Genomic DNA, 16,730 nt, shown 5'->3' on the forward strand with positions numbered 1-16,730 from the left:
CTAACAGATCAATCCCTGCCCCCAGCTTGGTGTCATCTGCAAACTTACTGCTGATGGAGTCAATGCCCTCATCCAGATCACTGATAAAGACATTGAACAGGATGGGGCCCAGCACTGATCCCTGGGGCACACCACTGGTGCCTGGCTGCCAGCTGGCTGTGGCACCATTCAGCACCACTCTCTGGGCACAGCCCTCCAGCCAGTTCCTAACCCAGTGCAGAGTTTCTTTCTGCTGTATTCAGGTGTTACAAACTGTAAGAGTGCTGCACAAATATTTGGATCCAGCTTTACAAGTACTTTTCTGCTGCTTCACCATCTGAAAAAAACAAAACAGGGCAGGGCCTATCACTTGCAGCCCAGGTGTGATGCTGTCACTGAATGCCCATGAAATGCCGACAGCAGATAATTAATGTTATGGGCTCCATTGTGCATTTTGGGTTTGTGGGTGTTGAATGACTTGTTACTGACCTGAGACTGGTCTTAGCAAACTAACTGTTCATCTTTTTTCCTAAATGCTTTGCAGTAGTTCAGAGTCTGAGATGGAGGAGGAAGATGAGGAGGAAGAAGATGAACTACTGCTGCCTCAGCAACCCCCTTCAGACTTGGGCGGTGTGTCATGGAAAGAGGCTGTGCGTATCCATGCCCTGCTGAAGGGAAAGAGTGAAGAGGAGATTGAGGCTGAGGAAAATCATGAGCTTGAGGATGATGAGGAGGAATACGAAGAGGAGGAAGACGAGGAGTCGAGTGAAGGTTAGACAGATTGATTTGTCCTTCCTTTCTGTTAGGCAGCAGGAATTTGCCATGCAGGATGAGAAAGATTTGCCTTGGAGAACTGTTCTTCTTTCACTTCTTTGCTGCTTTGATTTTTGAGGGAGTTACTGGCAAGGAAAGCTTTAGGTGGATCGTTCTGGATAGAGAGGACCTGTGCCCAGAGGGCAGTTACAGCACTAGTAGCAACACAATATGCTTCCCATACACCCTGCCAACATGTGCAATTGACAGCTTTGTGATACTGTGGTGTTTTATTGTTGTTTTTATTATTACTGAGAATTGGGGTTGAATGTGCCCTTTGTTCTTTAGCAGCAAGCCCTAGAAGCCTTTGGAAGGCAGTTGTTTCACTTTTGCAGAGTGCCTCACTACCAGGGAGTGCCCTGTCAGTGTCATCAGGGCATCCCAGGAGCAGCTGCTTGTATCTCACCTTAGTTGAAAGATGACCTTAGGTGGTTCCTGGTTTGCCTCTGAGGCATTTCTGTGAAAATTCTTAAGGCAAGACTCCTTCCCCTGTGTTTGTCTCAGCCATCAGAATGCAGAGCTTGTGCTAACAGCAGACATGTTCCAGTGTTTCACCACCATGCCAGAGTTCTCACTGATCTTGTCTTTGTCTTTGTCCTCACGTTTCTTTTTTTTGTGAAGACTGGCAGACTCCAAAGGTCTTTTTCATAAAGGTCTTTGGCTGCCTAGTGCCAGCAGAGATCCATTTTTTGGAGTCTTGGTGGCACTTTTGTTGATGAGCTGTGCAGGCTGGTTGGCTACTTGTGCAACGTAGGAGCTGTATCTCCGTAAGTGAGGTCTGTGGAACTCGAGACTGCCTTTTAAACACGGTGGTGTGCACGTCGTGTGTTTAGTCTGCTCAGCCCTGGTGTGCTTGGATGCACTTTGTCATTCAAGCCCTTTTCTTGTCACACACTTTGAATGCAGTGGGAGTGTGGGGAGTTTCCAGACAGTCTCTCTCTCTCTGATCCTGTCCTTTCTCTCTCTCTTTCTCTCTCTCTCCATCGCTTGTGTGTGTACGCGCTTGTCTGGTGTTTTATGTGGATGTGTGCCTCCCTCTGCTGTAGAGGGGGAGTATTGCCCTTGGGAGAAAGAGCTGCAGCAAGGCCTCTGGCTTCAACATCTCTCAAATGAAGAGGACACGGGTACATTTAAAGGTACCCATATACAGCCTTCCCTTCCATTTCCCCCAGGGAGTGGGGAATGTTTTAAAGAGCAGGTCCCACATGAGAGGTTTCTGTGTTTTATTTAATCTCTTTACCAGCTCCCCTAAAAACTGCTTCAGTAGCTGTTACCTTGAGCTCCTTGTCCAACTGCCATAGATCAGCACTGATGTTGCCACTGGTTTTAGGAAAAAGGTAAAGCTGCTAAATACTTCAGGAAAGGTCTAGAAAGCCTGAACCGTTTGTAATGCACACAAACAGCGACCCCCCCATTCTTAGATTTGTTCCATACACACAGACTAATAGCCCCTGTGCAATAGGACACGTCAGAAATACTGCTGCTAGATGCCTGTGTCAGCAAACTTGCAGTTCAGTTGCTGTGCTTTGAGTGTGTGTCTGTGGGGGAAGCTAATCAAGCTTTGACAATCTCTCAAGATTTTTCAGGCACATAATGGGCATAAAATTAATCTGACATTCCAATCTAACCAGTTGTGTTATTTGCCATGTGACAGTCTCTTGCAGTTTATTCCTGATGGTTGTGTCTTGTGGGTTGGGGGTTTTTTTTTGAAGCACTTGGTTTGTGAGTCCCTTATTCCCTCAGTGTGGTTCATTAGAGCCAGAATACATAAGAGGAAAATCCAAATGCCTTCCTGGATGTCGGGGGGGCATGTGCAGTTATCAAACTGCACATTTTCCAGCTTATGTTGTGATAACTATAGCTTGGCTTCTGGCTTTATTTTTTTCGTTGCTATTTTTGTTGGGGGGTTTTGTTTTGTTTTGCTTTAAAGAAAAGAGGTGTTCCAATTTTTTTCTAATTTAACTTTCTGGTGGTAAGAATGAGAAGTATTAGTAAGGTGGCTGGAGAGCAGAACTGTAGAAGTCCCCCCATGGCAGTTTCTGATAAGCTTCAGACCTTGGCCCCTGAGGAGTTGATCTGTGGGGATCTTCTCATTCCATTAAAGTCAAACATGGAGACTGCCCACTGGTTATGAATGCTAGTAGGTACTGCCATGGAACTAGAGGAAAAAGGTCCCTTTCCAAATGTAAATGCAATTCATGTCCAGCTTCCAGCAAAGCAGCCTTAATGGAAGACTAAGCCAGGGGTCATTTGAAATTGTCAAGCATTTAGACCTGGAGGAAACAGGAGTCTTGCCTTGTAGTGCAACAGTCCTTCATGGCGGACCCTGCTGCTGCTCATTTGCTAGACAAGGTGAGGACCCAGGTCCTAATCAGGACAGGTTCAGGCCTCTCTCTGGAGACTTGGAGTAACTGAAGGTGTGTATGTTATGCTGGTCTAAATCCCAGAGAAATCTGTTTGAAAGCATGCAGATCATGTGGGACCTGCTCTTTCCAAGCCTTGCTGAGTGACTATATACTTCTCAGCCATTGCTGGCAAACCTAAACCTTTTAACACAAAACTGTGGCGATGCGAATGCTAACTGTACTCATCTTGGGGCCTGCATGTGAGTGCTTTGGTACCGAGTGAAAAAAGCCCAGGTTCCTGTCCCTGCAGGATGTGGTTGTGCTAATTGGTACAAAACCTCTCTGCTGAAGTGACAGAGACATAAAGCTGCTAAATACTTGGCTAAGTGGTGACCCCCTCTCTGCATTTGAGTTTGTGCGTCTGAATAACCGCCTGGTCATTCTGCTCTTCCTGCAGCCGTTTCTGTCTGTCTCTTCTGTAGTTTTATGCCAAATGTCACACACAGTGATTTCTGAAACAGAAGTCCCAAACACCTGGTCAATGTCTGGGGCAAACGTGGCAGGGAGAGTGTAGAACTAGGTTAAAATGAGACAGCAGGGAAGACTGAGCGCAGCCTCTAAAGGCTGCTGATGTTTCCTTCAAGCACTGGGGCACCATGTGAAAATGTAACTGCTTTTGCACTGCTAAACTGCTGAAACAATATTTTGCCCCACTCATTGGTAATCCAGCTGTTGTGAACATTTACTTCCAACTTTGTAAAGTAAGTGGGCATTTTCCCTTTAGGATGAGTCACTTGCTTGTGAAGACCACTCCTGCAGGTGCTTAATATCTGTCCCCCATGAAATGAGTTGTTTTATTATGAGTAAATAAAACCTGAGGTATAGTCCCAGAGCAGACAGCAATAGAGACAAGGTCTGTGAATGTAATACCTCAAGGTGGATTCTTCCAAGGTGAGTTTGCTGCAGCAGTTAAGTTGCTAGGCAGTTTCTTTAGAGGTCCATTGTTCCCTTTGACACTCCATAAGTTGCTGAGCTTTGTGTAGGCAGGTAATTGAGGAGTAACATAATTTCTCTTAGACAAATTCATTTCTGCAAGAGAAAGTCCCTTTGAGGGAAGTGGGAGGGCTGTTAAGTCATAATGAAAGTGCTGCTATTCTTCAGAAAATACCCCCTGAACAAATCAGTACAAAGGAACAGGAGTTAAAGCAGTGCAAGCGCTAACGTGTGCACACATGTGTGCATACACACATGCATAAAGCTTGGACATCCATCATGTAATTTAATTCACAAAGAAAGATGTACCCAGAGCAGAAAAGTGCTTAACCCCGTAGTAAGAAGTGGAAGATCTTTAGTTTTGGTGCATCAAACTACAGTGCAGATTGTCCCTTGCCTTTAACAGCAGGATGTCTTTGGCAATAATTGTATCAAGAAGGCAGAAGGAGGTGGAAATTTCTCCTCAATTGGTATTTCCATACCACATACTGTTGGACACCCAGAGAATGTCTTTCATTTCAGCAAAGCTGCTTGCAATAGAGATGACCTCAACTGATGGTTTTAGTAGCATTTCTCTGCCTTGGAATGGCATTCTTCAGCTTGGATGGGAAGAGTGAGGAGTGCTGTATGGGTATCTGTGTGAGCACACAACGCTGAGCTTTTTCTGTCTGCCTTGCAAACTGATCTCAGCCAATAATATTGTCTTTTCTTTTTCTTATTTCCCCTCCTATGGTGTGTTACCTTTCCTTTTCACTGTTCTCCCATCTTTTCCTCCCTGTCCTTCACACACCCTGCCTACAACCCGGTATTCCATGCCCTCCTCCTACTAGCTGGAAACATTAGGCTGCAGCAGATTGTAAATCCGGTTGATCCTCTGGAGATCCTGGCAGATGTGCACTGGACACACATCCGTGAAAAAGAGGAGGAGGAAAAAATGGTTTCAACCTCAAAGTCCTCCACCTCTAGAGGTAATCTCCCCCCAGCCCCTCACCATCAATTCCTGGATCACCATTGCAGCTGTTTAACTCTATTGTTTCTGTGCCCTTCAAGAGCAGTGTGCTTCATCAGGGGCAGCAGTTCCTGCAAGGAACCACTTTCAGGTTACACTTGGTTAAACATTCTGCTTTTCAGATCAGTGTCTACTGAAAATGACTGCTTTCTCAGCTTCGTGGTGGTGTGACTTCTGACCTGTTTGCCTGCCTGCTTTGACTCTCTTGCAGTTTTCCTCACTTACACACATGATTTGGTAATGCAGGCAATCAGCCCTTGGTAACTGACTTGAGTAGTAGGAGCAGTGGTGCTCTTGATGGCAGTGAGGTCTCTGTGCCTCTTTAGGGAGAGCTGAAGGGCTGTGTTGTGTAGCTGCTACAGCACAGATTGAACAGCTTCAGCTTCTGTACTGAGGTTGTTTCTCTGCTGCTACTTTTCCAAGTGTAAAATTGCATCTGGTCTTAGTAAGGTGTGATGGAGTTCCAAGGGCTTGCAAATCTGATCAGTAATGACTTTGACTCCCTGTGTTTGAGATTTGACAGTGTATCTATTTTTAAAGTGAGTGTGTCACCTTTGAGCTGCCAGTTGCTTAAAGGAAAGCTTTGGAGGGAGAAAATGGCAATAGTCTAGCTGTCGTGTCAGCATCTTCTAGCAGTCCATGCTGACTTTATTCTAGACTGTATTTCAGTGTGTCTTATGGTAAGTACTGTCACAGATGCCTTATCTGCAGAAGCCTAGGCTTTACAAAATTGAGCCATGCAGTTTGAGTAGTGGCTCTCTCTCAGAGTCTGTAACCACTGTGCCAGACTTGTGTAGAGGGTAAGTATGCTGTGGGAAGGGAGGGTGTCTTTAACAGCAAATGTGAAATTAACTTAATGACTGAGCTTTATTAAAAGAGCCTAGGGCTTTACCTCGTTTTGCTTGATCATATTCCACTCCAGATAATTATCTTTTCCTCATAGTTCTAGTACTGTGGTTTGTTTTAATCCTGGTCCAACTTGGTATACAGTTCCAGATGAGTTTGGCTGTGCTGATCATTGCAGTGTGTGGAATGCACTGGGATTTTCTGGTGCTCTTTACAAATGAGTATTTCCTTCCTCCTGCAACCACAGAAACAGGCTGTGTTCAACAATCTGTAACAGTCAGTATGGTTGGAGTAGTTGTTCAATGCCTAAAAACTAAGTAAAAATGGTTAACACAGTTTCTTAAGCTTACTACCATGGAAATTACTTTAGGCTCTGCTTGAGGGTCTGTATCACTACAGCTTCCAAAGATTTTAATTTGCATTTTATGGTTCCTACTTTTCCATAATGTATTGGTACCCCTGTCAGCAAAAGATGATCCCTCCAAAATTGATTTTGTGGTCTTTCCAACTTAATTTGGGATGGAAGGCATTGTTTCCTTCCCTTCTCCTAAAACTGGGGCAAACTAGGAGGATCTTGAGCACTAGATTAGATGCTTCAATTATTTTGTCATACAGTGCAGGTGTGGGCAAGCATATCAGCAGTTTGGGTGTTTTAAAGGGCTGCCATCAGTAAGTACTTTGGGATATGCTGCAAGTTTTCAGTCTCAGTTCAACCTCAGATAAGATTTGTTCTTGGCTGAGCTGTATTCTGTGATGGGAGGCATAGCAGCAGCAGTAGGGTTCGATGTGAAAGCCTGGGACAGTGTGGTGGTAGACAGAAGCCCCTCTGACTCTCCTTCCAGTGCTCTTCATTGTCTGCTGGCATCTGCACCTGGGCAGCACAGGTTCTGGGATGCCTGTTAGATTGCCCCTCTCTTGTTGCTCAGCTGCAGAGCTCCAAGTGGAGCACAGCAGCAGCCTGCTGCTTAGAGGCAGAGTTCTTTCTTCCTGTGCCGTCTGTATCTCCTCTAACATTACAGATCCCAAGGGAAGGTCAAGCCCCTGACATTTGTCTGTTACTTTGATTTTTTTAAATCCCAAGCCTGGAATCTCTTGTTTAACATCTCCTAGGTTTTTATTCCTGTGTTTGCTACTGAAAGTTTTCCCTGTGTGACTCTTGTGTTTTAGCCTCTCTCGACGGTCTCATTTCGGTTTCTTACCATGTATTGTTTTTCAAATTCAGCGTCCGACCTTCCCTCCATACGCCATGAGGCGGTACAGGCGTGGCTGGAGACGGTCCCTGGAGGTAGTTTGGTGATGTTCTATGTATTCCAATGCACAATAACCCTGCCCGTCTCTCCTCCATGCCTTCGGCAGCTGAGCTGGTACTTTAACCCTGGAACTTACGGCCCTGTCGCTACTGCATGCCTGGCCCCGGAGGGAGGGAGGAAGGGGGAGTGTGCATGCACGCCTTGCCCAGGCAGCCCCTTCCTGCATGACTCCACCTTTGTTGTAACCCTTCTTGAAGGCAGGCCAAAGAGAGAGATTATCTTGGGTGTAATGAGGCAGAAGGAGGTGTCTAGCTGAGCGCTTCCATTTGCTTTGTAAACTGAAGATGGGAGCAGTTCTTCTTCCCCTAGCTCGTTCCCTGAAAGATCCTGGGGCTGTCTTGAAGTTGCAGAGGGTGCTTAAAGCAGTTGCAGTTCTGTATGGCAGTTGCAGGCTCTTGTCTGGTGAAGAAAACAAGAAAGAAGAGTGCAGCTGAAGCTGGGATCTTCAGCAGTAGTGGTGCCTGTCGTGTCTCCTTTGGCTTGGGATTGACTTTGTTCAGAAAAGCCTCAGGAAAGTTGAAGGATGGTTGAGATCAGCTGGGGCTTTTTATACATGGGCCTCTAAGCTCTATTGCAAAAGTGATGAGATAAAGATTCTGGGGTTAGGGTAAGGAAGTAAATTTGTGTAAAGCAGTGAATGTGTCTAAACCAGTGGAACAGCAATAGTTTGTGGCTGGGTAGTTGATCTCTAGCTCAGTTGTTTTGGCACAGCACAATAGCTAGCTTGCTTAAAACTTTGCTTCTGCTGCTGCTTTGGCCAGGCAGCAGCGTCTACAAGATGTCTGCACACAATGCAGTCTGCTCATGGCTGCTAGCTGATATCAACCCAAGTGCTTAGCCCAGTTTCTGGCTGCCATGGTGTGTAGCTTCTGAGTTGTTGTGTGACAGCTTTTGGCCTCTTGCTCCTTACCCTAACTGCATATACGTATATGCACAGTATATGTATGATATAACCAGCCACCTGCAAGCTCTCTGTGTCCCTCAAAATGAGATCCACCCCTGCACCAAGTTGTTACTTACCTATGCATCTGTAATTTCCTGTTGAGTTTTGTGTACCAACCTGTTGAAGACTTAATTTTGTCCTCTCTCTCCAGTACTCACTGTGAGTGTCATAGAATCCTAGAACCGTTTGGTTCGGAAGGGAACCAAACTAAACTGTTTGGTTTGGAAGGGACCTTCCAGATCACCCACTCCAACCATTAACCCAGCACTATCATGTCACCACTAAATCATGTCCCCTCAGCACCACACTTACACACCTTCTCAGTTCATGGTTTCTGGATCTGATGACACACATATACATGGTGTATCAGATATTCCTAACATCAAAGTTAACATTTTGTGCAAGTTTTGATTAATCCTACTCACATTTCCTGCTACCATAAAGCCATCCCCATGACATTATTATTATTTCCAGATTTGTGTAAGCTACTGCATACCTAAGCAACAATCAGGGTGAGATGCAGGTTGGTTTTGCCCCTGTGGGCAGTCCAGCCTTTGCCATAGGATTCAGTCTCCTGCACTTCACACCTGTAAGATTCTGATGTAAGGGAGGGCCAGTGCCTTACCACACCTAAGTGTAACTGACTTTTCACAGGGGCTGACAGAAAAGAAAACAAGTCTCTCTATTTGTCTGTCTGAATACTACAGAGGGGAAAAACATGGAGAAAGATTAAATTCTCAGGTTGGAGGAAGAAGACAGCAAACCACCCACTGCAGGCTGTGTTTGGAAACAAAAACCTGTGTTTGCAGAGAGGCAGTATGACCTCAGTGTTAGGAAGGGTTGGTTTGTTTTCAAGATTGTCTTAATTAGCAATGTTAGTATATAAGTGGCTCCAAAAGCCACATTGTCACTAGTAAACAAAAAGGATCAAGGCCTACTCCCTGACTCGGGACAATCACAGAATGTTAGGAGTTGGAAGGGACCTCCAGCCCAATCCCCATGCCAGAGCAAGATCACACAGGAATGCATCCCGGTGGGTTTTGAATATCTCCAGAGAGGGAGACTCCACAATCCCCCTGGGCAGCCTGCTCCAGGGCTCTGTCACCCTCACAGGGTAAAACTTTTTCCTCAAGTTTCTGTGGAACTTCCTCTGCCTCAACTTCCCCCACTGCCCCTTGTGCTGGCATTGGGCATCACCCAGCAGAGCCTGGCTCCAGCCTCTTGGCCCTGCTGTGGGGACTAACTGCTGGCAGTCACACCAGGAGCCCTCCAAAAAGATGCCAGTAGGACACTGCATGCATTCATTTCTGGAGACTTGCACCACTTGGTTTACTGACACAGGTGCAAGCAAAAAGGTTACAGATCTCTCTGTTCTCATGGCTGTAGGACCATATCCTATGTGTCTAATTAGCAAACAATGTGCATAATGACAGATGCTGATCGTGTATGCATTTGCAATAGGTTATGCAACAGAGTTAAATGTCTGCATGTTGTTGAACATGAATTGATGCTAACTTGCTGCACAGATCTAGAGCACAGATGACTGACTTTGCTGTGGAATAAAACCTGGAAGTTTGGGGGTTTTCTTTCATGTTTGAAATGTTTCATGAAAATGCTGACCAAAACCCCCTAATTAAGCAGATAGTTCCTAGAGAAGGGACAAGGTGTCAAAAAGCTTAGGGGGGTTAAAAAAAGGATCATTTAATGATGAAATTTAGAGGCCGCAGATTTTGTCCAGTTTCTCCTGTAATGAAATTCTGTAACTAGCAGCAATCTCAAATGCCCTTTTCAGAGGTATAAATCCAAGAATCATTTTTAGTTTGGCCCAGCAAATTAACAGAAAAAAGTTTTGAACAGCTCTTTAAAAATCTGAATTAATTTGTGTCCTAGCTACTTGTACACATACTCAGTCTCTTAGGCTCTTTAACCAAAGATTGCTGTAGCTGCACAGAATTAAACAGTTTCCACATGTAATAATAATCAATACCAGAGCTAGACTCTGTGTGACTTACACCCTCAAAGGCCTGTTTCAATTTCAAGATGAGCAGTTGTGGTACATTGTGAGATTTCAGTTTTCACCTAACACACAGATGCCATAAAGTGGTGGTAACTGTCCTGGTGTGGTAAGGAAAAACCCAAATCTTTCTGAAAGAACTATAAACTTCATTCTGGTTTGGTGTCTGCCCAGTCCCCTTCTTGTTTAGCTGTTCACACAGCCTGTGCTCAGAAAAGCCCTGGCTGTTTTTATTTCAAGTGCTTTGGTGACTCCCCAGAGGCAGGCACTCCTTGATTCCTTGGAGCCTGGAAGTGTCCTTTCACTGCAGATGTCTTTCCAGGTGACACCTTTCAGGATTTCTTGTTCTGGCAGTAACAAATAAGTGTCTCCAATGTAAACTGTTGTTCAGTTCAATGTGGAGCCTTTTCACTGTGTGGTTTGGGGGGGAGGGGGTTGTTGTTTTCCTTTTTTCTCAACATTTTAATATATTCTAGCTCCGTGTGAGGATAATGATGTGGAGGATGAGCTGCATACAGAGCCTGCAGACACAGAAGGGCAGGCAGGTGAAGAGGGAGACACGGGTGCAGAGCTGGATGATGGTAGGGTACCGCCATGCGTCAGTCAAACCTGTGGTGTGAACAGAAATGTATTGGAAGAAAGTACTTTCTGTGAGGGTATTTAAACCTGGTCTACTTTCAGAGATGTAGGAATTTGTTTCCAATAGTCAAGAGGAAGCCAGGAGTCAAAGGCAAAAGGAAACAGAAGAACCTCAATGCCATGGGTTGTAGAATACATTTCTTGTGTCCTCTCAGCATCTGCTAACTTGTCCATATTCAGTGTTCATCTTGCTGAATAACAGAAATGGAAGGAAACTTGTGATGCCAAAAGTCTTCCCTTGCCTAGTGCAAACTGCAACTGCATATGTCAGAAAACATTACCAATACTCTGGAAAAATTTTCAAGTTGCTATTTCAATTACTAATTTATTTCTACTAATAGTCCATCATTTGCTGCTTAAATTACTGTAATAAGCACGCCAGAAAAAAAGGAGCGAAACGCTTCGGCGTTTTGGTTGTGAAAAGTTCTTCGCACCATGTGAATACAAAGAAAGGGTTATGAAAGATTTCTAATGAAAAAGCAGATGTGCTAATGGAATTGTATCCAAGCTCTCTTGGTTTTGTTTTTGTTTCCCCCCTGGCCCCATCCGTGATCAGATGACATCCCCTCTGATGCAGAAGCAGAGTTTCGCTTACACCAGGGTGGCGCAGAAGAAGCAGGATTGAAAGTCTCCGAAGATGAAGATGATGAGGAAGGAGCAGAACGTTCTTCTTCCAGTGTGACAGAAGGTAATAATGGCTTTCTCATCAGCTCAATGCACTTGAGAGAGTCTGTACACTTTATTAGATTGAAGAGAAGGGTTACAATGAACATCTCTTGGATTAGAATCAAGAACCTATCTGACTGCTTCTTCTTGGAGGAGTTTTTACGTTAAAAAGTTTGTACCATTTTGGACATTGAAAAGTTTTTGTCTATGCTCCAGATGTTTGGCCAGCTTCTTTACTCTGAGGGACACAGAGCACTGGAACAGGCTGCCCAGAAAGGCTGTGAAGTCTTCTTCTCTGGAGGATTTCAAGCCCTGTCTGGATGTGTTCCTGTGTGACCTGTGCTGGATTCTCTGGTCCTGCTCCGGCAGGGGGGTTGGACTCAAAGGTCTCCAGAGGGTCCTTCCAACCCTTAATATCCTGTGAGCCTGTCATTTATAAGAGGCTGAGAAATTTTCCTTACTTCTTGTATGTAACAACAACAGAAAAAAAAAATTATATTAGTGGTCTCATTCCTGTGGTTTTGGAATAATTTTTGCTTTTTCTAGATCCATGCAAGCCATCCATCCCTCTCCAGTCATCTAGTGTCCTTCCTCTGTCTCCAGCCGACAGTCCCAAAGCAAAACAAGCAGAGGTAAGAAAGGGAATCTTTGAAGTTTTCTCCTTACTGTGCCTGTAGTTCAACAGAACTGTTTGTAAGAGAATCTAATGAGAATCAACAGCAGTGGGCTTTCCTCCTTGCCTGTCCCAACAATTTCAGTTGATCTTCCTGAAATCTGACTTAATTTACACTTTATAAAATAATTTACTATCATTCTTTCCTATCTTCAGAGTGCAGTGGTTCTGTCACAGCAGTGGTTCTGTCACAGCCCCACAAGTTCCCATCACAAAAGCACTAAAAGTGTTATGCAGGCTATTTAATGCCAACGTGCCGGTAACGGGAGATGTGTAAGACGTTAGGGGAGCCCAAAGCCAGGAGTTCCCCATTTATCCTGCTTTGACTTAGGTACCAAAAGCAGGTTCTGTAAGAATTACAATTCATAAAGGACATTGCTTTTAGTTAGTAGTAACCAAAGCAGTGCTTATTTATTTCAGAGTAACAACCTAGTTCATCTTAGGGAAGTGAGACCTGTCAATGATGTGCTGTCGTGTTGTCAGCATGGAGCCTGCTGTGGTGTTGAAGAGTTTAGTACTGATGTGTAGGAGCAGCGAGTACAGTTGTAGCCAAGAGGGGGTTGGTCTCTTCTCCCAGGCAACCAGCACCAGAACAAGAGGACACAGTCTCAAAGTGTGCCAGGGGAAGTTTAGGCTTGAGGTGAGGAGAAAGTTCTTCCCAGAAAGAGTAATTGGCCATTGGAATGTGCTGCCCAGGAAGGTGGTGGAGTCACCGTCCCTGGAGGTGTTCAAGAAAGGATTGGATGTGGCATTTCAAATTTTTCCTTCCCCAGTGTGTGTGAAGGAATTACTGAAAGATTAAACTTTGGCCTGGAGAGTTTTCTCATGAACCAGTTTACTTTTAGAATGGACATGTTCTAAAGGTTAAGGGTTAGGACTGGTTTGCTGACAGCAATATTCACTTTGTATTAAAAACATGGTAGGTATTTTTCATCTAAAGATTCTGTTAGTACCTGTCTTAGTTTAGTGAGCCAGACAGATTGCTCTCTTACCTTTTCCATAAAGGGCAGAGGAATAATGCTCACACAAAGGACTGGGTAGTACTGGAAAGTTTAAATGCAAATGCTATTCACGACTATAGACAACAGTACAAAGCACATAAAAATCCATAGTCTGGATTTAACACAAAAGCTCAGTAAACCAAAGCTTTACACAAACCTTCCTTCAAAGCAGCCTAACAAACCCAAGCCTTCATGCCCTGCCTTACCAAGCCTCTTTGCCCCTCCATACCGCACTATTGTGATGCAGCAAAAATTCAGCTTGGCAGCTCCAGGCCCCAATTAGGCTGTTCCAGGCCTAATTGGCAGCATTGCCAAGCACGACACAGTCATACCCCACAGGAGGAAAGAGAAAAAGGGAAGAAAACTGACTTTTCAACCAGTTTTATAGGGATGTAGGACTTGTGGGAAGGAAATACACCTTCAGTTCCACCTCCTGGACACTCTGGACCCCCTGGAGGTCTGTAACTTTGTGGTCTGTTAAAAGCAGCCCAGCCTCTAAACTACCACATTACCTAACTGCAATACTTGAGACCGGGGTGCTTAATGTGTCATACAAGCAAAGAAAGAGAGGTTCATGCACTATTGGCCATGTGTCAGTTAAACCAAGCTGTTTGCATTCAAAAGAGAGCTGGTGCAAAAGATGTCATTGGAAAGAACAATGCCAGCACTCTACAGAGAGTCCACTGCCAAAGGGTTAAATTGTAAACCAACTAATTGTGCTACTGAGCAAAATGGCATTTTGGATGTAGGAAATGAAACCCAAGACTTCTCAGACCGTTAAGGGTCAAGGGAGTTGCAGCCTAATTTACTCTCAACAGAGCAAGCACCCCTTCCTTTAAGAAATCACTAGGGTAGATGCTAGGCAGCAGAGAGGAGAGTATTGCTGAGAGCTGGAGATGCTTGCCTCAGGTCTGCCTGACATAAGGGCCCACCACAGTACAGAGCTGGAGATTTGAAAGGAGAGCAGCAAAAGACAGAAGCAGATTTCTGGAACTTAGTTCAGTGGCTTTTCTTCCAAAAATTCAAATTGCTTTGTCATCATCTACAAAGGATGACTTATGTGATGGGACAGGACAGCAAACCATACCAGATGAGAAACCCTTAGTGATGTTCCAAGCCTACAAATGGGATGCCACCTGGGGTGTTTTCATCTCTCAATGCTTGGGTGGTTTCCTTACTGCTGACTTGGTGTACAGGGGAAGAAAAGAACAGAATTCTGCCCTGCCAGTGACTGTAATGTTTGTCTGTCTTTGCAGGATGTGAAAGATCCCCTGGCTGAAGTATCCCGTGCAATAAAGTCTCCTGAGGCACGCTTTTTTCCTGAGCCTTTCATTCCTGAAGAGGGACCAAAGGATGAAATTCCCAAAGACAGGAAAGTTAAGAGCCCTTTGGTGCCACCGCCTCCAGTGTTATCCCAGCCGGTTGCATCGCCGGAAGCCATTGCACCTACATCGCTGGCAGAGTCTCAGCCAAGGGCACCATCACTGGCTTCATCCCCAACATCTACTCAAATGCCTATCTGTTCCCAGCCTTTGCCTTCTGCTGAAACCTCTATTCCATCCCCAGTGGAGCCTCCAGTATGTTTCCAACCTGTCCCAGCCTTAACGTCAACTCCTTTAGCCAAACTGGTCCTTAGGGGCCAAGATAGCGAGGTGGAAAAACTGGGGAGCCCTACTACTGCAGAGGAAGCCCTGAAACGGAGTAACCTCGTGGAAGAGTTCTGGATGAAGAGTGCTGAAATCCGTAGGAGCTTAGGGCTCACCCCAGTGGACAGAAACAAGCGCCCAGAGACGAACTTTACTGTGTCTGCCCTTGAGACAACTCCTCTGAAGGCTTTTAACAGCGAGAACATTGCAGGGGATGAAAGGATCCGTCTCGTGAAACCCCAGCCTGCCCCAAGGAGACAGGGACTCTCCAGGTTAGAAAGCGAGCAGATCTCTCTGCTCACTCCAAAATCTCCATCAGAAAAAGAGCTAAAGATTTCTACTGATGTGAGGAGAGATGTATCCAGCAGTTCTGGACTCGGCCTTCAGGAGAGCTCATCTAACATGAGAACTATGGCTAGCCAGAGCTTCAACACTTCTGATTCTACCATGCTTACGCCTCCATCAAGCCCGCCCCCGCCACCTCCTCAGGGTGAAGAGCCAGCCACTTTGCGTAGAAAGAGGTATCAGGCACTATGGCACAATGAGGTTGAAGCCAGGTCACCTCCAACCCCAGCATCAACACCTCCTGTTCTCCCACGCCACGAGCCACCACCTGCTGACAAAGAGCCAGCCCAGGCCAAGAAAGACGACGTTCGGAAGTCTTTTGCGGAGAGCGTGGATGAGATTCCGTTTGCTGATGATGTAGAAGACACATATGATGACAGGACAGAGGACTCAAGCCTTCATGAGAAGTTCTTTACGCCTCCTACCAGCAGGCCAAGGCCCGAGAAAGCCCTCTTGCCATTGGTGAAGGAAAACGGTGGCCCACCCTCGATGGAAGGAGGAGTTAACCAAAAGAAGAGGGCGCTGCCTGAAATCTCTGCAGAGGCCAAGGAGCTTGCTGAGGAAAGAATGAGAGCCAGGGAGAAGTCTGTCAAGAGCCAAGCGCTGCGTGATGCCATGGCTAAACAGTTGAGCAAGATGAGAGACATGGAGATGGCTGCAGCTGCTGCTGCTGGGACCACAAGGGCAAGAAAGGCATCTTCTATGCCCTTGAAGACCAAAGAGTTGTTTTATGACTCTCCAAAGCACCTGGCCTTGAAATTAGCAGAGGGATCTACACGAAAGCATGATGCCGCTAAGGAGAAATTCTCCACTCCTCCTGCTGATGTGGCAGGACCTGAAGGGTCTGTCACCTCTTCAGAAGGCTCCAGTGGGAAGAGTAAGAAGAGAACTTCTCTTTTCTCTCCTCGTAAGAACAAAAAGGATAAGAAATCCAAAAATGACAGCAGGCTTTCTGACAAATCTAGTGGTGGGACAGAGGAATCAACAAAGCCAAGATCATTATGGAAATCTGTTTTCTCTGGCTATAAGAAAGACAAGAAGAAAAAGACCGACGAGAAATCCTGCCCAAGTACTCCCTCAAGTAGTGCCACTGTGGATTCTGGCAAGCACAAAGCTTCTCCCTTGATTACTGCTGCAGGTATAGTAGATAAGAGGCTCTGCACGGGGTACCTCTCCTGCAGCTGGGCATCCTTCAGAGTAAGCTGGGCTTACTTTGGCATCCAGCTACTCTGCTCAATGCTACTGCTCCACTGTCAAATGGGGCAGAGCAAGAGAAGTGTTAGCAACTAGAATGGAACTTTCCATGTTGACAGAATTAGCTGATATGCTTCTAAAGCAAAAATGGAACCTAAATAAAAGCTTCACTCTTGATAGATACAAAGCACATCTGCTTTCTGCCCTAAACTTCACGAGCCAGCAGTGTGCCCAGGTGGCCAAGAAGGCCAAATGGCATCCTGGCATGCATCAGGAACAGTGTGGCCAGCAGGAGCAGGGAAGTCATTGTGCCC

General features: G+C 45.5%; 1 protein-coding gene across 1 annotated transcript in view; it reads left to right on the forward strand.

Moving 5' to 3' along the window:
- Nucleotides 1-16,730, forward strand: part of MICAL3 (microtubule associated monooxygenase, calponin and LIM domain containing 3) — a 203,789-nt gene that overhangs the window by 155,221 nt on the left and 31,838 nt on the right. The window contains exons 27-34 of the mRNA XM_054167732.1: nucleotides 524-750; nucleotides 1,839-1,928; nucleotides 4,961-5,098; nucleotides 7,208-7,270; nucleotides 10,729-10,833; nucleotides 11,448-11,579; nucleotides 12,104-12,189; nucleotides 14,488-16,360. Coding sequence (XP_054023707.1) covers nucleotides 524-750; nucleotides 1,839-1,928; nucleotides 4,961-5,098; nucleotides 7,208-7,270; nucleotides 10,729-10,833; nucleotides 11,448-11,579; nucleotides 12,104-12,189; nucleotides 14,488-16,360 — 2,714 coding nt within the window. The remainder of the gene's footprint in view (nucleotides 1-523; nucleotides 751-1,838; nucleotides 1,929-4,960; nucleotides 5,099-7,207; nucleotides 7,271-10,728; nucleotides 10,834-11,447; nucleotides 11,580-12,103; nucleotides 12,190-14,487; nucleotides 16,361-16,730) is intronic.

This window comes from Dryobates pubescens, chromosome 15 (genome assembly GCF_014839835.1).
Source record: "Dryobates pubescens isolate bDryPub1 chromosome 15, bDryPub1.pri, whole genome shotgun sequence".
In the NCBI taxonomy this organism is placed as follows: domain Eukaryota; kingdom Metazoa; phylum Chordata; class Aves; order Piciformes; family Picidae; genus Dryobates; species Dryobates pubescens.